Source organism: Sorex araneus, chromosome 10, assembly GCF_027595985.1.
Source record: "Sorex araneus isolate mSorAra2 chromosome 10, mSorAra2.pri, whole genome shotgun sequence".
Lineage (NCBI taxonomy): Eukaryota > Metazoa > Chordata > Mammalia > Eulipotyphla > Soricidae > Sorex > Sorex araneus.
The window spans coordinates 32,779,183-32,805,276 of record NC_073311.1 but is presented as its reverse complement, the minus strand read 5'-3'; the positions used below and the strand labels follow the sequence as shown (position 1 = coordinate 32,805,276).

Below are 26,094 nucleotides of genomic sequence, written 5' to 3'. Positions count from 1 at the left end.
GGATGTTGGGAGAACCCATTCTCCAACCCATTGAAAAATGCGTGCCAAAAGTAAACTATAGACTGAACATAATGGTCACTCAATACCTCTATTGCAAACTACAACATCCAAAAGGAAAGAAGACAAAAGGGAATACCCTGACAAAGAGGCAGGGTGGGTTGGTAGGGGAGAGGGTGGGGGTGGTGGAAGGGATAGTGGGAACATTGATGGAGGAGAATGGGCACTGGTGGAGGAATGAGTAAATGATCACTGCATGACTGAGATGCAAACACAAAAGTTCATAAGTTTGTAACTATACCCTATGGTGATTCAGTAATAAAAAATTAAAAAAAAGATTTCTAAGATTGGAGCATCAAAAAATTACCAAAAGAATTATGGAAAAAGTGAATGTAAAGTATGGTGTAAGAAACCTATAAATAACACATAGAAGATCAAAGAAAATCTCACAGATAACAGACCACTGGTAATTTGGTGCTAATGCCTTAAATTGCGATTAAATCTTTCAATTTAAGTAAGACTTGTCTTAAAAGAAAATGGGGGGCTAGAGTGATACTAAAGTGACCAAAATGCTTCCCTGGCACTACATAGGGTCCCCTGAGCCCAGGCAGAAGTGATCCCTGAACCAGGAGTAAACCCTGAGCACCACTAAATGTGGCACCAAACCTAAGAAGAAAAAAAGGAAAAGTGAAAGAAACAAGAATAGATTTTGAAGAGATATTTATACAGATATGCAGAAACTACCAAGATTGAATACCTTCTATAACTGAAGTTTTATGCTCTGTTAAAAGAGTAAATATAAAATAACCAGAATTATTTCAGGATTAAAAAATGGGTTTATACGGGTGAGATAATATGCATGACAATACTTTCTACCTTAAAAAACTTTTTTTTAGCTTTTGGAAGGATTTACTCCACCCACTGTACTCTCTCTCCATTCCTAAGAAAGGTGATTTTGCCTAAAGTAAGTTTCTTTTTTTCTGCTAATATTCATGAATCAATCTTCATCTAATAATAATTATATTGTGTATAACTATTTTATATAATTTTTATAGTCCTTTTGCTTTCAGATTCATGACTCATTCTAAAACTGACCCAAAGGACTTAGTAGCTAAATTCAAAATTAAAAGCCATCAGCTCTCTTAGGCAGGGAGAGCTGTCTTATCTTGTCCTCCTCCCAAAAGCTTAATATAAGGACAGGCTGAACTCTCACTGGAAAGTTTTATTTATGCTGAAAATTTGAGTGTACCTCAGGAGATCAGCCAGGGAAGAATTTATTGATTATTCTTGGCACCTAACTACAAGTCTAAAATCCACCGTCTATAAAAATGCACTTACGGGTCCTTTTTCTCTCCAAAAAAGTCCTAAACGTGCAGGCCAGATGAGTACATTGAGGAATTAATCTACCATATTCCAAATTGCCAGATTTTTGTGAATATGCCTCTTTCTGATCAATCACCATGTTTCTCAATTGATTGATCTCCAAATAGCCATAGAATTGGATCTTCAAAGTTATAATTTTATCAAATAAATTTGAAATTTTTAATTATAAAATACAGTATTGAAATAAGTGGTAAAAGTGGATCCCACCAAAGGTAGTAGGTTTAAAGTGTTGTTTGCCAATTATATTGTAGTTCTTTCTTTGGGCTGACTCACAAATTATGTTGCAGGTAATCTGCTTCCTAGGTATCTGTCCAGATATATACATAAATTGGGCGAAGTTTGAAGCAAAGAAAGCAATAACCTTGAGAGAAGGATGCTACTGTCTTCCTATTTGACCCTCCTTAGGTGCACAGAATGCCTGAGGGTTAGGCAGTAAATTCTACCATTAGCACCTACACTGCAGGGACACTATCATCCCACTAACCCAATGGCCAATCATTAGACTGTGCCCAAAGTCCACTTGATCTGCATGACATGGGAAGAGATTCCCGCCACTAGAGTTCTTAGGGAGCCATGTACTAAGGATGGTGTGAGGAATTGTTGCTGGAAAGAAATGTCAGTTTCATGTCTGTCCATGTTTTCCAAGTTTTTCATTTTCTTTCACAGAAAATAATTTCAAGAGGAAAAAAATAGTGAAGCAAGGGAGTTTTATTTAAAGAAATATGGAGAGGGAGTGAAATTTTTGACAGACCTTTACTTAATCTAATTTTGTTCTGTTAAAGTTAAATTTCAAGAAAAAGCTTTCCCTCACACATTTTCCCCACTCTTCTTTATTTCTTCTGTATTACTTGTATCACTTGTCATCCATTGATCCTCGATTTGCTCAAGCAGGCGCCAGTAACGTCTCCATTTGTCCCTTTCACGTGCTAGTGTAGCCCAATGATATCTGCTCACTCCAGGAATGGGAAGAGCCTCAAATCGTTCATTCAGGGTTTTGATGAAGAAGTCTGACCATCTCGTTGGTGGGCGGCCACATGGTCTTTTGATGTCACATGGAATCCAGCCGGTAAAAGCTCTAGTCTAGCAGTTGTCTCTGAATTGCATTTGTGTCTGGCCTATCTGATTTTTGATGCCTTGGCAAACGAGACAGTGTCCCTGATGCTTGACCGTCCACTGAGGTCAGAACTCCGGATTCCTTCTCTAACTTGGGTGAAATGTGATACTCCTAGCATAGTTGTTTCTATTCCTCTTTGGGATACCCTAATAGCGTTCTCATCCTCTTGCGTAGGGCCCAGGTATCTGAGGTGTATGTTAGTGCAGGAATAACGTGGAGCCAAAAACATGTGCCTGGCAACGGAGGTTCTTCATCCTCTTAACCACTTCTTTGATGCTCCTGAAGGCGTTCCACACTGCTCTCTTTCCCCTGCGCAGTTCTGGCGCCATCGTTCCTCATGTTGAATTCTCAACCCTGGTACACATGCTGCTGCATTCAGAGATGTTCGTTCCATTAAGAGCAAATGGAACATCAGGGACTAGTTCATTTTTCATGAACATTGTCTTCATGAGATTCAGCTTTCCACACTCACGGTTGAAGTCAACCAGCATTTGTGCCGCTTGGCTAATGTTTGGCGTTATGAGAATGATGCCATCAGCAAAGCAGAGGTGGTGTCATTGCCAACCGTCTATCTTCACTCCCATTCCTTCCCATTCCAGTCGTCGCATGATGTTCTAGAGGGTGGCACTGAAGAGTTTTCGTGAAATGGTATCACCCTGCCAAACCCCTCTCTTTATGGCAATGATCAATTCCTTGTAGAATGGTGAGATCCTGGTGGTGAATCGGTAATACAGCTCATGGAGGATCTTGATGTACTGAGTTTGAATGCCCTGTTTGGCTAGGGCTTCGATGACCACTTCAGTCTCAACAGAATCGAAGGCCTTCTTTAAATCGAATATTAGACAGAGCAGCATCTTGAACTCTCACGAAACTTCGATGAGCTTGGTCACTGTGTGGATATGATCGATCATGCTGAATTCTTTTCAGAACCCGGCTTGCTTGCATGGTTGTCCTTCATCTAGTGTTCTGACTATTCTATTCAGGATGACTCCAGTGAACAACTTGTAGATGACAGATAGCAGGCAGATTAGGCGATAGTTGCCGATGTTGTGGAGGTCTCCCTTCTTGTACAACAGAATGATCCTGCTGGCTTTCCATTGGGACGGAATCTTGAATTCAGAGAGGCAGCATATGAAGAGCCGAGCCAATATATTGAGGAGTCCTGGCAGCAGATTCTTCAGGTGTTGGGGTTTGACCTTGTCTGAACCGGGTGCTGTACTCGTCTTTACCGACGAAATGGTGTGCCATCGGTATTTCTTCTGTAGTTTCCCTAATCTTCTATTCCTACAAAATCAATAAAACTGTTTTATGTTTTGCAATTAATCCCATGGCAGAGATAGTTCCTATCCTATCATCCTATGTCTATCCTTTTGTTCCCTAGTAACATAATAAAGAATTCCCTTGGCAAAAGTAAGTCCCTTTGTGGTGTGTGTGTGTGTGTGTGTGTGTGTGTGTGTGTATGTGTGTGTGTTGGCACATACAGAAAAATATGTATGCATGCACCCACATGTTCTAGCTATAGAAGATGCCATTCTCACTCACTTGATAAGTATGCCCAATAAAATGTATATCAAAACTGTTTAGGGGCACTTTTCCATTTTTTAAATTTTCTTTCTGCTTATAAATTCCATTTAATGCAATGTAATTCTTGACTCTTACTGAACATTACCGAAAGATTCTAAGAAGTAAATTAAAAATTAGATATCAGCAAGCTTTTCTGGACGGAAACTGTAATCCTTATTGTGACCTTCTACCAGAACACTAAAATAAGGTCAAAATCTTACCCAGAAATCTTTGTTTTAAGCTTGCAAATGATATGAAATATGCCCCAGGGGGTTCATCTCAGAAGGGAATTTATTGATCACTCTGGAGACCACCAATCTGCAACCTACAGTTTCTAAAAATGTGCTTTTCTTGTCTATTAAAACTGCTTTCAGTCACCATACAGACACAATAATTACTCTAAGGACATGAGTCCATCACCTTCCAACCAGAAAGCTCTTTTTTGAGCTTTCTTAGGAACAGTGTCACAAAATCACTTGAGTCACCCTTGAGGGACAGAGGAACTAGCTACTAATCCCTAGGAAGTATTTCTTTGCCTCATCTTTTTTTTCTTAAAACCATTTTGGTAAATAAATAGTTTTCCTTGGTCTGGAGATTCATTGATACTTAAACTTTATTTATTCTTCTCTGATGGTTCTTGTTAGAGTATTTATAGTGTGTGTATGTGTGTGTGTGTGTGTGTGTGTGTATACACTGTCTTCCATCTATCTGCCCAGCGTTTTATCAAATACCCTTGATGAGATCCTATGATTGCCTCTATCCAATACCCCGAATGAAAGTGGGAATAACTTGGACTTCTATAATGCTCCTTATCTTCGATTTAAAGCGAATGTGCCAGAGGAAAACTAGTAGGTGTTCACTTTACTTATTTTAATTGGGTTTTGTTTATTTTAGTTTACTTGTAATGGAAAGGCAGACTTGTGAGAGATGACGAGGGGTTATTGGAATTTGAACATCTTCTCTTTTGCTGTGTCAGTTATGCTTTTCCCTTAGGTGTACATTCTTTTTTTTCCATGATGAAATACATCAAATCTCTCTATATTTTATAAATATATATTTGAAATGTCAATATGAATTTGGTTTGATTTTGTTCCTGAGTTTTGCTAAGAATTTATTCCCTTGTGTGTCCTTGACATTTGCTCCTGGCTGTGCTCTGGGGGAGCATGGAATCAAACCCAGGCCTCCTCAATTCAAAGCATGCATTTGGCCAATTGATCTATTTCTTTGGCCTCTGAGAACACTTATTTGAAGCCTCTCTCACACTTTTCTCTTTTCTCCTTGCCTCATCTACAGAGAATACTTTATCTGTATTTCACTTTAGGATTGTGACTGGGGTTATCCAAAAGATTTTTTAAGAAAGTAATTTTAAATTTAATTTTACAGGAAATGTATTGGTTAATAATTAAGTAGTGCCCAGTTTTGTATTTATTAATGTTCTTATCTAGGACTTCCTTAAAAAAATTACCAAAATTTTTGAAGTTATTAAGGCATAATTCTATACTTATTAAATATGTAGCAAATAACACAAAGGCCAGCAAAAATGATAATTATTATAAATGAAATTTGTATTTGTTTAATATTTCCTGTGCAGTATAAATTGTGCTATATGTTTTTGCAAGATATATATCACTTAAATATACATTTCTCATTTTAACCTATAGCGACATTGTTCCTGATTTGCAGAATTAGTGGACTAGAAAGGGATTAAATAGATCTTTTAAATTTAGCTAGCTAGTGAAAATTGAATTCAGGAATCATCTGACTTTAAAGTGTCTATTAAGCATTATTTTAAAAAAATATTTAAGTGATTATTCTTATGAGAAAATGTAATAGTTGGCCAAACACTTGTCATGATGTAATATAAAGATATTTTATGGATGTGATTAAGATCTATAGTCATTTGGGTTTTACTTAAAAAAATAGCTGTAATGTTGTAATTGTCCTTATATAACCAGCTCAAGACATTTTACTGTATCACTGTATTACTGTCATTCCATTGTTCATCAATTTGCTCGATCTGGCATCAGTAACGTTTCCATTCGTCCCATACCTGAGATTTTTAACAGCCTCTCCTTACTCATCCTTCCCAACAGTGTCGTATTGGAGGCTCTTTAAGGTTCAGGGGAATGAGATCCATTATTGTTACTGTTTTTGGTATACCGAATATGCCACGGGGAGCTTGCAAGGCTTTTTGCATGGCAGAGCCTGAAGACATTTAGAGGACAAATTTCAGATTTAGAAGAGCTGACCAATTTAGCTACAACATTGATGTAGAGATTGATATTCAGCTTGCCCTTATGTAGAGAACAAGAAGATCAGGCATGTAAACCAAACTGAATTTAAATTGAGGAAGTATTTGTGAGAGTGGGATTGTGTTTCTGTTGAACTTGTTAAAGTGAGGATAAAAGGTGTAGAGCATTAAGAGAGGAGTTTGTCACCTTTTTCTACATATCTTAGTCACCTGAAGAAAATGTGGGATGGTCAGAACTGATAAAGTCTATGACATGCATTGACATGGTGCGGAAACTTGTTTTCTATAATTCCACAAGTCAAATTGCCCCCGAGTCCCACTTGATCAACATCATATGGAAATTATTCACCAACAACTTATTTCTAAGAGAGCTGTGGAACTCAGGCAAAATGAATAATTGCTTTTTCCAGAAAGAGTAAAATGATCCCTAACCTCTGCTCAGATTCATTGACTTTGCTCCTAGAGAAGAATTTCAGGAGCTGAATCACTATCACTGTCACTGTCATCCCGTTGCTCAAGCAGGCACCAGTAACGTCTCCATTGTGAGACTTATTGTTACTGTTTTTGGCATATCTAATATGCCACGAGTAGCTTGCTAGGCTCTGCCGTGCTGGCACAATACTCTAGGTAGCTTGTGGGGCTCTCTGAGAGGGGCGGAGGAATCAAACACAGGTCGGCCATGTGAAAGGTGAACACCCTACTACTGTGCTATCACTCCAGCCCCAGGAGATGAATAGTGAAGTAAAACAGTATTACTTAAAGGTTCTGACACAAGAAAGAGAGGATGTAAAACATTCAGAAGGAAACATGAGCTTTTCCAGAAGAGAGGGACCTGGGGTTAGAGAAAGTCAGGTCAGGCCTTGAACATGGCCAATATAGGTTTAATCCCCAGCACCCCATATGATGCCTGGAACACTGTCATAAGTGATCTCTGAGAGCAGAGTCAAGAGTAAGCCCTGGTCATAACTAGAAGTCCCTCCAAAAGAGGGAGAGAGCCAAAAGAAAATTCTAAAATGAAAGAAAGGATAAAGAAAGGATTTTTTTTTTACAACATGCTCCATATGTTGAGATAAAGGCAACTCTCAGAATGGGAAGCATGTCACTTTCCTTTGCAAAGTTAGAGTTAAAGGTTTTTAACCCAAACTCCCTCCACTTGGTGATTTCTATGCAGGTAAGAGCCTGTTGCTAGGGCATTGTCAAAGGGAAGACCTTTGAACTTTTGGTGGTACACCTTTATGTTCTTATCACAGCCTTTTTTTTATTTTCTTGTTAGAGTTATTCCTTTCTCTAGGAGGCCCATCCTTCTTTGGACTGATGTGGACACTACATAGAGTCCAAAAGGTCTTAGTTCCTGTGTACGCATAGTGGATGCGACCTTCGTGCCTTTTGGTTGTACTGTAGTTAGTAATTGAGAGATTCATTTACATCACAACTTGATTTTATCATTTTCCAAGAACTCAATTCCAGCTCTCTCCCCACACCAATCTGACTTTCTGCTTCAGTTAAGATTCTTGACAGAAAACAGCTATGCAAAAGGTTCACAGAACAAAACAAAACAAAACAAAACAAAACAACTCTTTTGAGTTTTTTCAACAGGATATTCTCCTTCTTACCATAATGTTGTTGATTTTGCCTCAGTCCAAGAGTCAGGTACAAATTAAAGAGGACAATAAAGAACCCCCTAAACCCTACCCCAGTGGTTCTTTCCATAGTTCTTATACTTTAGTAATATTCCACCTATAGATTTGGGTTTAATATCAACTGATTACCTGAATTTTCAAGCTTCTTGACTTGCCATTGGACTGTTAACCTTTCTAGATGCTCTATATTGTGAGCACAAATTACTTAAAATACATCTATATTAGATGTAACAATATTTTCAGTTGGTTCTATTTCTCTGAAGAAACATGATTAGTAGGATCATTCATAAGTATGCTAACAAACATATGCCTAACAGCAGGGTGTTGGTTACAAACCTATTCAAGTTAGGTTTGTTATTATTATTTTTTTCAGAAATAATTGGATCTGTTTTTAAATTACATGTGCCTTTAAGACTTCAGAAAACAAGGGTCATAAATGTAGTTTTGTGGTAGAGGATAGTGTACTTATCTGCAGGTATGAGGTCCTAGATTCATATCCCTACCCCCTACACACACACACACACACACACACATACACACACACACACACACCACAAATGATTTCAAGCAACTTCTCAAATATCACCTTAGATTTCAAAGGAAAAATAAAACTCCCTTAATGACTCACATTGCACAGTTTTCACATGCAAGCCCACTGATCCTTCTAGATTGAGAGGGATTCAGTTGCTTTCAATAAAACCTCATTTATATATCCCATGAGAAGTATTTAATTATTGTACCTTTAACTTTACTTAGTTATCTTTAATTTTACTGCCACTTTAAGATTCTAAAATTGAACTAGAATTTTTTGTAATAATTTGTTGGGATTGAAAAAAGCTTTTGCCTCTTCAAATTATGAACTAATTAGGGTTGACTGTGAAATGAAGGAACTCCCACTTCAAATTTTGGGTAAATAATGAGTAATTATTTTAGTGTAAGTATATCCTAATATTGATTGAGACTTATTAATACTTTTAAAAATTGCCTCTAATTTAAAATTGAATTTTACTATATATGTTGCATTTTTATTTAGCTCTGTCTGACATCCATGTCTAGTAATAGAGAAGTTCATGAAGAGAATAAATCAAACAGGTAGTAAATCCAATTGATATGATAACACTGATAAAATGATTAATATGTTTTTGAAGTTTGGGATTTAATTTTATATGAATGCTATAATAAATTATAATCATACAAACTTATTTAACAGTTGCAAATTTTCCAAGTAGAAAAATTCAATAAACTATTTTACACAGAGTTGATGGTGGTTAGTGAAGACAACACTTCAACTTTCGCAGACCATAAGTTTGCAGTTGGGGATGTGGCTCAGCAATGAGTGCCTGCCAATACGTGTTTGAGATCAATTGATTGGAAGATTTCCAGTGAAAAATTAAAATTAAAGAGTTTCAATTTTTTTAACAGTGATATGAAGCTACTGAGTATTTTCAATCTGTTTTACTTATATTTATTTATTTTTGGTGGTAGACAGAATCTAAGCCAGAATATCACACATTAAAGGCAAGTGAACTATCCCTCAGACACATTTCCATCTCCCATTTATAATTTTTAGAGAATCACTTCTGGCAGTTATGTGGGAAACCCTATGGCAGAAAATCTGGGGCTCTAACATACAAAGCAGCTCCCAAGCCCTAAAATTGCACTGAAATGACCTCTAGCTAGTGTCTGAAGAGTAAATAATAGAAACACAAAGCAAGAGACTCAATAGTATGTTTCTCTTTATTTCTTTTCTCTTTTTTTTCCCTGTAGTTCAGGCAAGATAATGGCAGAATTAGACATATTTGAAATAGAAATGAATGTTTTTATAAATTTGATGGCAGAAAGACATTGGAAAATAGAATGTATTTATAGTATATTTGCTGCAGGTTGACTTTAGTTTGACCTTGAGATCACTCACTACTGGAGTGAAAGCACAGCAGGTAGGTTTACCTTGCACGCGGCCGACCTGGGTTCGATTCCTCTGTTCCTCTCGGAGAGCCCGGTAAGCTACCCAGAATATCTCGAAGACACAGCAGATCCTGGCAAGCTACCATGGTGTATTCAATATGCCAAAAACAGTAACAAGTCTCACAATGGAGACGTTACTGGTGCCTGCTTGAGCAAATCAATGAACAATGGAATGACAGTGCAATAGTGCTACATAGTATATTTACAAAATTATGAAATCACCTAGAGAACTGTGATAACATTTGATACAAATCCATTATATTATGCATATTATGCTTATGCTTATACAATTAGACATCAAAGTAATGATAACAAGTTCTATTTAGACATGACATATAAGAATTTGTTGCTCAGATTGAACTGTATGGATTGAAGACATAAAGTGGGAAGACTTAAATATATGAAGGTAGAGCTGAGTTGTAGTTAAAAATTCTAACTCTTCAAAGACTCCTTCAGCCTTGATTTTGGCTCTGTCACTTATTGACTCAAGTCATTTGACCCCAGAAGACCTTAGTTTCCTTTCCCAAAAATAAAGATAATAAACAATTTGAGGCACAAAGTGAACATTCAAGATCTTTGTTATTGTTAAGATAGTCTTGCTTTTGTTGTAATTGTAGAATGAAAACAGATCAGGTCTACTGCCAATGAGGAAAGATGCATCATTGGCATAAAAGTGAGGAACTTCACAATTTGGAGGAAAGGCATAAAAGAAGGCCTCCACTAAAGACACTGACAAAGGGTCAGAGTAAAACTCCCTTCAATTTAAGGTAATGTGCAAATGGCACATTAAGATGAACGCTTCATAGAGTGTAGAGTACGTATGCTCTACAGAGCATAAACTACAGTGAAATAAAAAGTGAATAGAGGCACAGAGCAAGAGTAAACAGCTAATATGAAACATTTATCTAGGAAACTACAAAAGGATACATAGAAATTGGACAATGATGTGATCAAAAGGTGCAGTGCAATGGTTCCTTTTTTGATGAGGATTAACTTTCAAAGTCAAAATTGAAGGACCTGTAGCATTAATCAAGTTTATGTATTCATATGCATAAATACATATGTATACACATGTATAGAATATATACACACATGCAGAGTCTCCTGCCCCCAAGCCTGGCTGTCTTCACTGGGGCCCCTCAGAGAGGGCCAAGAGACTCTGCATTGCTCTCTTCCAGGAGCATTTTTTAGAGTCTCTGGATCTTGGCCATTGATGGCCACTTGTGTGTGTGGCTACCAAGCTACTGGAAAATAGATGGTCTGGATGGAAGATATAATAGGAGATATAATAGGGGGTAAATGTGTTAAGAGAACAAAAAAGGTTTTTGAAGGGATCACTTACTTATAATACTTGTTTCAGTTTATTTTGTTTGGGGGCCACACCCAAAATGCTCAGGGAACTCTCTTGGCTCTGTGCTCAGGGATCATTCCTGACAGGGTTCCAGTGAGCAAACAGGGTACCTGGGACTGAACCTGATTTAGCAACTTTCAAGGCAAGACCCTACGTGATGTACTATCTCTCCAGTTCCTTGATGATATTTCTTGCTTACTAAATCTAAAAGAAAGAAGTAATTTGAAGATAGATTTGCTAATGATTAGTGAAATATGTGTATAAATAATGAAGGTCTCAAAAAGCAAAAAATAAAATAACAGTATCTCTATAGTAGGGTTGTGTGTTGCCTTACTATAAGCTAGGAGTATGTTAATGGTGATGGCTAGGAAGGGGGAAATTTACTATCCCTGAGAAGATAAAGTAATTACCAGACTACCATGATAGAAAGATCAAGTATATGGAAGTCGAAATCAGGAATGATGACATAATTGTGGGAAAGGTATGTGAATGAATCAGGAGTCAAAGTCATCACAAAGAGAAAATTCTCTGGATCAAGTAGCTGATGACAGAGAAGACCATTGTGGATCATTAAGCCGTGTCAGAATTTTCAAAGTGAATAATATTTTAGAAAAAGACAAGAGAAGAAATCATTTGGGGGAGAAAAAAGAGAGCACAAAATCTCTCCAACTTTGAGTTATGTTAGTGCAGAAAGACTATGGAGAAAAATTCTTGAATCTGGATTTTATTAAAAGTCTGGATTCTATTAAAACAATAAAACAATGGGGGATATTTGAAACAACAAACTGGGACAGAAGGAGACATTTTTGTTCTAAGCAAAAAGGAAAGCTTATTGAAAAGCAGGGATGAAATATTTTAAAAGAAACTAAGGACAGGGCTACACGCAGCACAGTGCAGTGCATCAGGATTTATTGTGATACTGGAAGACTGTCATTTAGAAATTAATACTGAAGAGTAGAAAGATTCTGAGACTATATGGAAATTCATCAGATAGTTATTGCAAGCAGAAGTGTATTTTTTATAACCAGTTAGTGTGGACTATCTGTCCCACATAACAGAGAGAAGGCAATTAATAACAGAAAACATTTTGTTCATACAAAGCAAGCAGGATTCTATTTACTTAATTTTCTAAAAGATTTGTAGGGTCAAGGATTTTTTAAATGTTTGAAAATTTACTAGCTAATGCAATGAGTCATGTGACTCATTTCTTGAAGATTTCTGAAAACTACCAAGCATAGACCCTATTAAGAAAATTATAATGGAACACTAAGATATTTACATTTAATAATTAAAAAAAATCAGAACTAGTAACTAATCCTTTTTTAGTGTTCGATGGATATTAGGCCTTTGAGAGACAGTTACAAATTCAATCTCTCACAGTTCAAACTGGATTTTGAAATATTAGAGGGAATACAAATATTATGGAAAAAAGGCAAATGAAAAATTATTTAGTCTAATAACAAGAGCTAAAACTCTTACTTATTTTGAAGTAAGAAAGCTTAAGAAATAGCCATTTCTATTTTCAATAAGTAAGGCAAGTATTGAGTATTCAATCATCACAAATAATTTAATGGGAGTGATCTGAAACTTAAGGAAGACATCATTTCATCACCAATAATTAATCAAAGGTGTGTGACAATTGTATTTCTGGAAATAGAGTATAAAAAGTTCACTTAGAGTCATCCAGAAAACAAAAGACTAGATAGACTCAACCACCTTACACTCTACTGAGTGCTTGATATAATATACAAGAAGAATAGGAAAGGTTTAGTATTTCATAGACAATATATTGATTTTGTTTAAAGAATCTTAAAGAACCTAGAAACTAATGATAGGGAAATGGCATTGAAACATAAAAATAAGTAACTAAACAATACCTCTACCTTTAATATCCACCGAGATTCCTCAGACAGGAGCTCTGATATTTGGAACCTGACTCAATTCGGTTTGTTCTTTTGTGTCAACCATGGCACTGAGCAATGTAATGCCTGAGCATGGGTTTACTTATCTGTGAAGAGTGATAAGTGATAACCACTTCAATTCTGGGTGTGTTCAGAGATATAAAATATGACAGAATCTAACATGATGTGGATCATTTCTGTTAAGTACATTAGTATAGCAGTTCAGGTAAAAGTCACTTACCAGAAGAGCTTCTAAGTGGTGTCTATATGACATGGTGAGAGAGAAGGAAACTGGAAAGAAATGCCTGTTTTCATGATTGTGTTCTTCCTGCTGAGTAGGTGTTACCATCACTGCTTCCATTAAAAAGAAAACCAGCATCAGGATAATAGTACAGTGGGAAGGGCTTTTGCTGTGCATGCATCTGACCAAAGTTCAATCCCTGGGAACCCATATCGTCCCTTGAGCACCACCACTAGTGATCCCTGATTGCAGAGGCAGGAGAAATCCCTGAGCACCACTGGGTGTGACTCAAAAGTAAAAACGAAAAGAAAGTTAAAACCAGTGTTAAGAAAAATAATGCACAGTGTAGAAAATCGTTTGGAAGCAAGTATGTAAGATCAAAGTAATGAGAATAACATGACAGAATGGACCAATGTCTTTGTGTGAGTAGGAAAGACAAGAAAGGAAGCTTTAAACAAAAAAGAGTAATAGTCATGAAGAAACTCTTTTTCAAATTTGGCAAGGTACAAACCTGCTTTCAACACCCAGTACAGATATTCACTTCTGGTAAAGGAGGAGCACCTCCTAATGCATAGGTTAGTACCAGACTCTTGGATTTATGTAATGTATACCAGAATACAAGGCATATGTTTCATCTTTCTCTAGAATTTTTATTGCGTTAATGAAAGAAAAGAATGGAAATTTCTCCTTACCTGTAATAAAAACTGGTTTCACAAACCATATCAAGCACTCAGAGACTAAAACAAATCTTGTGTTCTAGGGGAAATTTGTTTAATGTAATTTGATTTGTTTGGCTCTGAAAGATAAAAGAGAGAAAAAAGGAGCTTTTTTACAAAACATTTGGATCATTTTAATGCATTATTTCTCACATTTTTTTTGCTGATTTTTGGTGCAAAGGGTTCTTTGTTCTGGTTCTTTCAAAGCAATCCAGGCAATCAAAATAACTTGGATACATATTAAAAAAAACTACTCAATGTTAAAGAGGTAAGACTTTTACAACATTTACTGAATATCAGTTAATATTAATGAAAAGTGAAAAGAGAATTTTAGCCATGTACTTCTTATTAGAATATTTCTGAACTATATAACTATAGCATCAACAATATACATTATCTTATTTTATTGATTTGAATCTTTTAGACAAGATATGTTACACCAACATATTGATTTTGTTTCATAATGAAATACTAACAAGTCTACCTCCTTTTACCACAATTTCGAGAACTTCATATATTATGTTACTTGGATTCTACTGCTTAGTTTGGATGATTATAAAGCAATTTGGGGTTTTTAAAGACTGAGAAGCATTTTTCAAGGTTAGCTTTTCCAAACAGAAATTGTGTGTTATAAATTCCACCTCCCACAGACCAGAATTCACAACCATTGGTCAGGGGCAAATACCACTGGCTCTGCATTCTCAGTTTCTTCGTGCCATTTCATCAAGTGGGAGCCAAAGGTAAGTTTTTACACTTGCTTTCTTCTTGGGCTAGAGGCTTCCATTTCTGCTATAATAACCTTTAAAAGTAATTCATCTTGCTTAAATATCTCATAGTGAACTTTAAAGTCAATGGATTCCTTTTACTTCTGCAACTTTAATATTTATGTTATACTGGAAAATCAAAATTCTCTACTAGTTTTGGAATAACATACAACAAAACAGTTGATCTTACTAGTCATGGCAGATGCCAATAAAATTAAAATAGTTTCCAATATATTCCTTAAATCAACTTCCTTGACACAGATTGCATTGTTTTCCAGGACAGTCATGCAATATTGGTTGATAATGATTAAAATATTATGAAAAAGAAGAAATGGAGTTATTTAAGTTTTGAAATATGCTAAAGATAACATATAATATGCATTTATAATGATTTTTGAACTATGTATTTCAAAGTTTAAGTAACATATATTTATAAATGGCATACAATGATGTTAAGTAGACAACGTATTCAAAGTTTCAACAATAGACATTAGTATAATTACTTTTAAAAATTAACATGCATTTTAACTATATTGAGAGATATTCAAATTTCTAAGTTTCACCATGTTATTGCTGATGGCCATAGGGGTTGTGCCAAATACAATCAAATTATTATGTGTATACATTTATTATTAAGTATAAATTATGTTGTGAGAAAAATACTGAGTAAGGGCACAGTTTCTCTAAACAATGAAAGTTGTCAAATATGTACAGGGAAAATGTTAGGTTAGTAGTAGCCAATGTTCAGTGCTTCTCACTTGAGTATGGGAGCATGGTTACTGGAAGATTTGCAAATCACACTTCTATTAAGTAAGACTTTGTTAGTAAGGGGGTAGGACAGTTCCAAATCTGCAGTCCAGTAAAGACCTCTGCAAAGGGAACTAAATAAAGGCTTAGTTGATCTGGTGTGAATAAAAAAATTATTTGAAGAAAGCATAGGAGGGGATAAAATGAGCTCCTTGTGCTCCTTCTTATTCCCAGATGAATTCATGTCCTTCTGCCTAAACTTTTCATAAAGACTTTCTTTCAGGTAACTGAAGTTCCGTTTTTATGCCAGTGCATTAAAATTTAAAAGTAATGATATTATGAATTCCCCTTTATTTGTGTATGGATATAAACACCGCACATACTGCTTCTAAAATAAACCCAAGAAATATATTCAAAATACAAAATCTTTAAAATTCGACATGCGTGATAAAAAGTTTAGACATACTTCACTGCCATCAGTAAATGACTCAAACGTTTCTGATAGACCTAAATTTATATGTTCATTTTGGCCTAAACTACAATATACTCAAAGAAATGCCCATAAAATTAAATTAAGGTCTTGATTAAATTTCAAAAAGCATATTATTATAAGAAACTAGAATTGTGCTCATTAAATAATTATGAAACAAAAGATTGCACTATTCCAAATAGTGTGTGAATATTCCTCTAGAGGAATATTACCAAATAGTTCTTTTAAGTATTTGCATCAACTCTGAATTTAAATATTAGATATTTGTAAGAGTTGAAATAAAATATGTAATACTAAAGACAAATGGATTTTTAAGTACAGTTTATTCAAGAACATTCTAAACCATTATTGCATAAAATATTGAATAATTTCCTATGTATTAATTTTCCATTAATAAGTAAATGGAAAAACAAAACTATATGATTTCATTCAGAAAAGGCCTATAACTGAACATATGAAACTGAGACCTAATTGTATTACTAATTAATTTCCCATCTACAAAATGGTGTGTCAGTTTTAATTTTCACCATTCTAATCATGATAATATTCTTACATTCCAGAGTTGATGAAAAAGTCTTAGCACTAAGAAAAAGATAACCATCTTAGATAACAAAGGACATTGTGCATATGTTTATGCATTCCCTCTTCATCTTTTAAAAATAGTTCTCTCTAAATATGAAACTGATTTCACTGTAAAGGCAGCATATGCTATAAAACATGGATGTTTGTGAATTGGACTGTTATATCCGTGATCTTCAGAAGTCGGAGAAATGTGTGTACAATGTTTATAAACTATTCATTAAAGGAAAGCTACTAGCTAGAGTTCCTCAGTGCTGACATTGATGAATCATTCTTATTTAGTGCAAGCTACTCACAAGTCATTATCAATTAAATATTTATGAGTTTTAATATTTTGTGATTAGGAACACTTGAAAATGTTAGCAAGACTCATTCTGGGACTTGTCATCCTTGACGCTGCTGTGACAGCTCCAACCCTGGAGCCCATCAACTATGACTCAGACGCCTACGACGCCACCCTGGAAGACATGGATAATTTATACAATTATAGAAACGTACCTATTTACCAAACTGAGGTAATCTATCCTCCTTGAGACTTTTTAAAAAATTAGGAATGAAATGTTAGGGTTTGAGCTCGTCAAAGAGCGCTCTATTTATTCATAAGTAAAGATGATCTACCAGTCATTTCATAATATCCTCTTTTCCAAAACATGTTCAGCATTTTAAAGGTTAACAGTCGGGAGTTCTTTTGACCCTTACAGTTTGCTGTATTTCTTTATTTGTCTTTCCCAAATTGGAAAAGAAAAACGAGATTCTGTCAAGTTAGGAAAGAAAAACTTAAAGGAAAGCAGTCAATGAAAAGATGAGCTAAGGTAATATACGTGACAACAAAGTTTGGTGGAAAAGAAAAAATCTTGATTAAAATAAAGTAAATTGGAAGAAAATAGGGAAATGAAAAAGGAAGCAGAGAATGGGGGCAAGAGAGGAGAAGGTGAATGGAAGAGAGAAGGTGAGAGCCTTGCATCAAGTGAACACTAGTTTGATCCTTGGCACACAGGGTTCCCTCAGCATTGCCAGGTTCAGACATGGAGGCCTCAAACAGGACCTGTCAGAGTAATCTAGGGAATCCCCCGCATCCACACGGGGATCACCCTGTCCGTATCCTCTGATTCACACAGTCTGCTAAGCACACAAAGGGGTGGGGTGGGGGTGGGAGGAGAGAGAGAGAGACAGAGACAGAGACAGAGAGACAGTGAGAGAGAGAGGAATGGAGGGAGGGAGGAAGAGAGAGAGGGAGAGAGAATTGAGAGAGAGAAGAGAGGAAAATGAAACAAAGAGAAAAAAATTAGAAGTCAACTCTATTCCAACACCAACAACAAAAATGTGTTTTCCTGATTATCTTTCAGCAGTAATGTAGGCCCTGGCAAGGTTACAACTCATTACGTAAATCTGATATGACATTTTCTAATTAAATGCCAGGCTTTTGAATAACTAAAGGATACAGACTAATTTTCTGACTGAGAAAACAAACAGGGCTCAAAATGCTGGAGTATAATTTATAATATTATCTCCCCCACACCCCACCCCACAATTTTTAAAAAAAAAACCCTAAGTATAAATAAACCAAAAGGGAAATTACATCACCTTTACATGTTTGGGGTAATCTTTTCAATTTAAATCTTCGTAGAATAACTAATTTTGATAAATAGGGAAGTAAAACATTTAGAAAAAAGCATATGTTTAAATTTTATGTAGCATGTATCTTTTATTAGATATAAGGTAAATCTAAGAGATTTACATACTCTACAATAGAGTCCTCCTATCAATCATCAAATATGTGGAATTTTAGCCTTCCAAGTGCTAGTCCATAATTTATCAAATATCTTTAATTTCCAAGGAATTCTTTCATACTAACCTGACTCCTTAAAAATGGGAGGACTCCATAGGACCACTAATAAATCTTTTTTTAATGGAAATATGAATTATCCAAGATTTAACGGTATTTAATGATGGTCATCTTCATAACATCAGTTTAAAGGTATCTATATAGATAAGCACATGTATATGAATTATAATTAAAAACTCAGTTAAAATATGAATTACAAGATTTTCCAGAGTCAAAAACTAGTCAACAAAGACTAGTGTATAATTTGTATGAGATATATGTAATAAAATCAATAGCTATGGTTTGTAATAAGTCCTAGAATACAAGTAAAGAAATTCATAGAATGAATTTATTAAATACATTATTGAAAATTCAGCCTATGGTGGTTCCTGGTATAAATTTGCCTCATATTTATAATATAAGGTCCCGTCAGTGGCTCCAGATATTCTTGATCTCATTCATTTTCCAAGTGAACTTTGACAGTAGACAAATACGTGTAAAGTAAATGAGAAACTAGAGGATAGTGGAAGTACATAGTTCAGTTTGGTTTGGTTTGGGTTTTGAAGCATGAACCAATCTCTATACTCAGGAATCACTCCTGGAAAGGCTGGGATGTGATGCCAGATATTGAATCAGTTGGAATCTGTAACCACTGTACTATCTCTCCATTCTCATTTACTTCAGCTTTTTTTTTAAATTGCCAAAGCCAAGAGTATAGTTCTATTTTTTTTGTTTTTGTTTGTTTGTTTGTTTGTTTTTTGCTTTTGAGTGACACACGGCGATTCTCAGGGGTTATTTCTGGTTCTAGTAACTGACGTTGCTCGGAGCACAATATGAGATGCTGAGGATTGAACCCAGTTCAGCAGTTCAGCTGTGTTCAGGGCAAACACCCTACCAGCTGTGCTACCGCTCCCGGTTCTGTGTGGTTCAACCCAGAATGTATTCCATTAGTAGGATGAAAATAATATATTATTAAATAAATAATATGAAAAACAGTGCTTCTAAATTGCATGCCAACGTCTTTCTTGAACATGCTTAGACTGGGCTGGAGAAATAGTACATTGGGTGGGATGCTTGCCTTGCATCTGGATGGCCTGAGTTCTATACCCAGCACCCGATAAGGTTCCCAAGCCCCATCCACATCCTGAGCACCCCTACCAAAAAGAAAAACAAAAGAGAATTCTAAGACTGATTTAGCCTTTTGTCTATGTGTTAGGCACAGTTCTGTGATGTTTTGTCTCTAGAATGCCCATATCTTAACATAATAAATATATTGAAGCATCAGTTGTGTAACTTGTAGACTGTGCTATATTACATCACTGTCACTGTCATCCTATTGCTCATAGATTTGCTGGAGTGGGCACCAGTAACGTCTCCATTGTGAGAATTATTGTTACTGTTTTGGGCATGTTGATTACACCATGGGTAGCTTGCCAGTTTCTGCCATGCGGGTGCAATACTCAGGGTAGCTTGCCGGGCTCTCCGAGAGAGGCAGAAGACTCAAACACAGGTTGACCATGAGCAAGGCGAACACCCTACCACTGTGCTATCGCTCCAAACCACTACATTACATAAAAAATATTATTTTAGTTGCTGTCACCTGAATTTATGAGTTCTTTATGTCAGGGTCTATAGGTCAGGAACAAATCTGAAAGCTGGTGAAATGGTAATGTAAGTGAAATATAGAAATAAATGCAGGAAACCTGGAGAAGTTGAGGTTTTTCGATAAGCTCCTGAAGACCTCAGTCTTATACACAGGGGAATCTGAGGCTCATGTAAGTTTGCATTGTTAACCACTGTCCTCATATTTATTTTGTGGGAACCTGAGCAGAGAACTCACATTATTTCTGGATCACAATAACTCTGGAGCTTAATATCCTGGGGCTGGAGCGATAGCACAGCAGATAGGGCATTTGCCTCGACCGCGGCCAACCCGGGTTCGATTCCCAACATCCTCTATGGTCTTCTGAGCATCATCAGGAGTAGTTCCTGAGTGCAGAGCCAGGAGTAACCCCGGTGCATCACCAGGTGTGACCCAAAAAGAAAACAAAACAACAAGAAAAAAAAACTTAATATCCTGGGGTGTGAGAGACACTACACAGGATAAGGTACTTGCCTTGCATGCAGCCACCCCAGATTTTATCCCTAGCAGTTAAAATGGTCCCCCTTCCCCTCCAGGAGTGACCTTTAAGCACAGAGTCAAGATTAGCCCAGAGCACAGTTGGCTGCGGCCAAAAATACAGTATAGCTTTCAATTACTAAATTTATCTTTCCATTCTATGTATCAGTATAAAGGAAATACAACATAAAATAATGCTAAATTTTATGACACCTAATTTGAAATATACTGCTGCAAGATTTTCATTTGTTAGTCCATTGATTTACCAAGTCAACGAAACATACAACATGTTTTCCAGTGTTAAAATATCAATGGAACCTTATTAATTTATACTGGTGGTAATATATTTAGTACATCTTTAGCAGTTGGAAAAGGATCATGAAAGTGTTCCTGTTTAAAAACTGTATTCAGTAATAATCTCCACAAAGAGCAGATTTTTAAGAGATCACTTTTACGATAATTTTCTATATTACCTAGGAAATATTCTTTGTTTTTATAATAAAAATAATTGGAGTTTTTAGCTAAGATTTTTCTTTAACTATATGAATAGTAATTGGTTTTAAGTTTTACTCCAAAATGTAAATTACTTACTTCCCCATGAAAAATACATAAATCTGAAAACACCTATCATTCTTCTGGTACTACTTTGGGAATATTATTTATTACATCATAAAATTCTCAAAGAAAGCTATAAAGTACTATTATTTTTACTATTTGAATAGATGAAAGCATTAATTTATTGGTTAACAACTAAGATTGTATGGATATTTTAGTGGTATCTAATGATATATAATGACATATCATAACAATGTTATATTCTCTTTAGAAAATAGTTCCCAAGTTAATGAAAAGTTGCATTACCCTCCTTCTATTTTCTAATATTTTCCAGTGATCCTTTTAATTTGATAGGGGGCCTAGTTAGAATATTAAAAGCTCCAAAACATCTAAAAGAAAAATTAAAGCATTCTTACATGAATAATATGATCTGAGAGTCACCTTTATAGACAATTATTACTAATCTTCTGTATAAGAAAGGATGATTTAATACTTAACACTTCACATTACAATTGTTGACAAGCTTTTTTCAAATTTTCTCACATATTCATTATGTCTAGGAAAAGGAAAACATTTTTCTCTTTGCCTTAAATGGTTTACCATGAACATAAATACATAATTTAAATTGTATTATTCCTAGGATGGCTTGAATTGCAATGACATTTTTGATCAAGGTAGGGTTTTTATTTTTAATATTAAGATTATGGTCTTGATTTTTCATTTCTCCAGGCCTAAAAATATTCTCCCACCCCTGTGAATAAGTGTTTTTGCCCAGCGAAATACTCAATGACTACGTTAATATTTGTAGAGACTGACAGAAGATAAAAACTTCCATTCCTTCAGTAAAAATTATTTGGCTCCACTCAGATAATGACATTTACCCTACATATATTGTTTTAGTCCTATATAATTTTACTTAAGTGCAATGTGCTATTCCTGCATCTTCACAAATACTCCGTAATTCTAGGGAGCACTTGATTAGATTTACTATTGGATGCTGTGAGGGAATTCATACTGATAGCCAACACACAATGGTTTTCATGAGGTTATTAAGGAAAACTCTCTCAGGCTTCAGTGCCAGAATGGGTTATAAATTTAAAGGGGTTCACATATTTTATAAACTCTACATCTTCAAACAGTGTTTGCCATTTTGCTCAGAAATTTGGAGACACATTCATGCCTCATTCTTTGGTATTAGCTCCATATCTTGATTTCCTGTCATCCTAATCTCCCCAGTAGATATTCTCCAAAAACAGTCTCACATACTATCTGGAATTAGATAGCATGTGTGTTTATAAGAAAATAGCACCAATAACTAACCACAGAATACTGTGATAATTAAATAATAAGAAATTCCTTAATGAAGAATACTTTTCATATCTTTGCTCTCCATTAATTTTGAAATAAAGGCAACTTTTTCCTCTTCCATGAAACATTCAGTTATATTATTAAAAATCTTTTTCTAAATAAAATTTTCATTGAATTAAATAAATTCAATTACAAAATTATTCTTACAGATGAAGAATGTCTAATATTCACCAAAGGAGTAAGAATGAAATGTATTAAAAATGTGAAAATGAGAGAAAAATCATGATGGTGTTTGTGTTGAGAATAAATTAAGCCCATATGTTTTCTATTATCATAATATAATTATAAAAACATAAGTTAAGAAAATGTATTGCTACACTAGAATTTCTTATATAGAATAACATTTTTAATTATAACTTTAACTACTTTTTGAACTTATATATCTATGTTAGGTAAAGAAATAAGAGAAGAATGTAAAATTAGATTTTATATTATAAGTAATTGGTAAGGAATTTTATTAACCCTTAATGGTAACTCATTTCAAAATCAACAATAAATTTTCTGAACAAAATTTATTAATTTGGGACTACTAAGGGTATCTATAGTCCAGGTGAGGCATTTGCCTTGTGGATGGTCAACCGAAGTTTGGTCCCCGGCACACAACATGTTTCCTTGAGCCCCATCAGTAATGACTAGATAGAACTTATTCCTGAGTGCAGAGCCAGAAGTTAGGCCTGGAAACAACCAGGTGTATTCCAAAAGGAAAAAAAAAGAATAGTTAATTACAATACTCTTCATCTTCTCTGACAAAGATATGTGGAGTATGATTTTCTATATCCACTTGAATTATGCCTCATTTTGACAAATTTATACTTTTTTTGGGGGAAGGGGATTGTTGGACTACATTTAAGGATGCTCAGAATACTCCTGACTCTGCACTCAATAATAAGTTCTGGCTAGTGGAGGGACCACTTCTTTCATTCCACTGCATTCATTCCATTCATTCATTCCCCTGCATATGGGATGCAGGGGAACGAATGAGGTGCAAGGCAATGACCTAGTGGCTATACTGTCTTTAGCCTGGATACAACATTGATTTGTTCAAGCAGGCACCAGTAACATCTCTCATGGATACAACAAATTTTTAAAACTTAAATATGATTTGGATACAAAGAAAACCTTTGGAAGGTAAATAAATAGTTTTTACTCAGTAAATCTGCTGGCTGGAGAGATAGTACAGTAGGTAGAACCCTTGCGTTGCTTCCAGTCAACCTGAGTTTAAGAGCCAGCTTTCCATATGGTCCCCAGTCCCATCAGAAGTTATACTTGATCTAAGGGCCAAAAATAAGCTCTAAGCACAGCAGGATGTCACCCAAACACAAAGAAGAAGAAGGAGGAAGAAGAAGAAGAAGGAAGAAGAAGAAGAAGATGGAGAAGAAAGAAGAAGAAGAAGAAGAAGAAGAAGAAGAAGAAGAAGAAGAAGAAGAAGAAGAAGAAGAAGAAGAAGAAGGAGGAGGAGGAGGAGGAGGAGGAGGAGGAGGAGGAGAAGGAGGATGAGGAGGAGATGGAGAAGAAGGAGGAGAAGGAGAAGAGGAAGAGGAAGAAGGAGGAGAAGGAGAGGAAGAAGGAGAAGGAGAAGGAGAAGACGGAGAAGACGAAGAAGAAGAAGAAGAAGAAGAAGAAGAAGAAGAAGAAGAAGAAGAAGAAGAAGAAGAAGAAGAAGAAGAAGAAGAAGAAGAAGAAGAAGAAGAAGAAGAAGAGGAGGAGGAGGAGGAGGAGGAGGAGGAGGAGGAGGAGGAGGAGGAGGAGGAGGAGAAGGAGAAGGAGAAGGAGGAGGAGGAAAAGTAAATTCAGTTAATCATATTTTCAGGATATGGGGAATTTTTTTATCCTCCTTTTCTCTTCGCTAAAGATGCTCAGACACAAAAGGAAAAGTAACACAAATGTATAATTGTGTTTGATCATCAGGAAACAGTAAGAATTCTGAGATATTTTTTGTCTCAGAATGATTTGTCTGAATTTTAATTATATATGAACCCCAAACCAGAAGTTAAATATCACAAATATTTCTAGAAATAATTCAACTACTATTGTTGCTATTATTAATAATAACAACCAACGATCAGCATTTTGTCCAAGGTTACTCAGCTCAGATGTTTCAGAGTCAAACTTAAATTCGATTCTGTTAATACCAAGCCAGAGAGACTTTGGCATTAAAAGCCTGCATTAATTTTCTACTGCTCCACTTTAATCTTTATTTCTTTTAACTATGTCCAGTTTTGAGTTTTCATTTCTCTGAAATTCAGTAATTTGATTATTAGGAATGAAAGGAGCAAGACTTTCCAAGCGATTATAGTTTTCACAATACCTCAGCATCTATCAGAGATGTCAAAGTATTTAAGGGAGCAGAGGTAAGATGATCCTCTGTTTTGTCAGAACTAGGACTGAGCAATTTTTGCCAAATACATTTCTTTCTCATCCATTTTCAAGATAAAATAGAAAATAAGATACAGCTTTCATTGCCAGTGTTAATGGTCACATTCCTTTAGATAATTAATATGGGTCTCTTAAACCAATTGGAATACCAGACTCATGTTAAAAGCACAATTCCAGTGCAACTGAAATATCTGCAAGTCAATATATGAAATTCATGAGTGTCGTTTTTAGTAACCCAGCTGAAGAGCTCATGGCCAGTTCACACCTTGGAAACCAAAGATAAGTATACAGTTTTGTTCTCTTAAAAACAAAACTTAGTTTATGCTAGAGTGAAAATCTAAATTGTTCTCTAGATTTATAATATTTAAGAAAATGTGATGAGACCAATAATTTAAATATTATGTTGTTTAAAAAAATGAGCTTTGGAGTTAGGATTTGACTTCCACAGAGGGGGTTCTCCAATTAGCAAATAAAGAGGTGAAGGTCCAAAAAATATTATAGAAGGTGGGGCGCTCTCTTGCCTCATGTGCATTCTACCCTACTCGACCCCCAGCTCCCCATATCATTCCCTGGGCACTGCCAGGAGTCACTCCTGAACACAGAACCAGGAGTACCTCTTGAGAACCACTGGGTGTGGCCCTTCCAAACCCAAAATAAGTTCATTAGAATATTTGCCTTCCAGACTAACTTATCCTGTACTCTTAAGCCATTTATATACACAAAAGTAACAGTAGGAGAAATCTCTGATTTTATGGTTGCACCTGCTTCAACCTTGGAATTGGCCTGTTGTGGAGTGACATGGGATATGGAAACAACATATTTCCCATGTGCGAGTCTCCGTTATTATCATCCACTACATAGTCCTGGGCAGTTATTTGTCCCTTTTAAGCGTCAGTCAGGGTCAAATTTATATTAAACATTGATGATCAAAGTTGTCCTCACGTAGCTGGGATGAAAACTAACATCACTGGGTTCATTCTAGATCCATTTTTAGCCTTTTGCTGAAAACCAGGACTGAGTTGCTAGGTTGGATGAATGCCAAATATCTTCATAACTCTTTGCACCTTCCAGCATAGGTAAAGTAGAAACACAATTTGACATGTCAGAAAGTAAAAATAGATGCACATAAATATTTGTATTTATATATTT

The 26,094-nt window shown here is 35.6% G+C and overlaps 1 protein-coding gene across 1 annotated transcript in view; it reads left to right on the top strand.

The window, feature by feature from the left end:
• Positions 1-14,764: 14,764 nt before the first annotated feature.
• Positions 14,765-26,094, top strand: part of EPYC (epiphycan) — a 43,274-nt gene continuing 31,944 nt past the window's right edge. The window contains exons 1-2 of the mRNA XM_012936148.2: positions 14,765-14,862; positions 17,047-17,217. Of these exons, the coding sequence (XP_012791602.2) occupies positions 17,059-17,217 (159 nt within the window). The 5' untranslated portion in view covers positions 14,765-14,862; positions 17,047-17,058. The remainder of the gene's footprint in view (positions 14,863-17,046; positions 17,218-26,094) is intronic.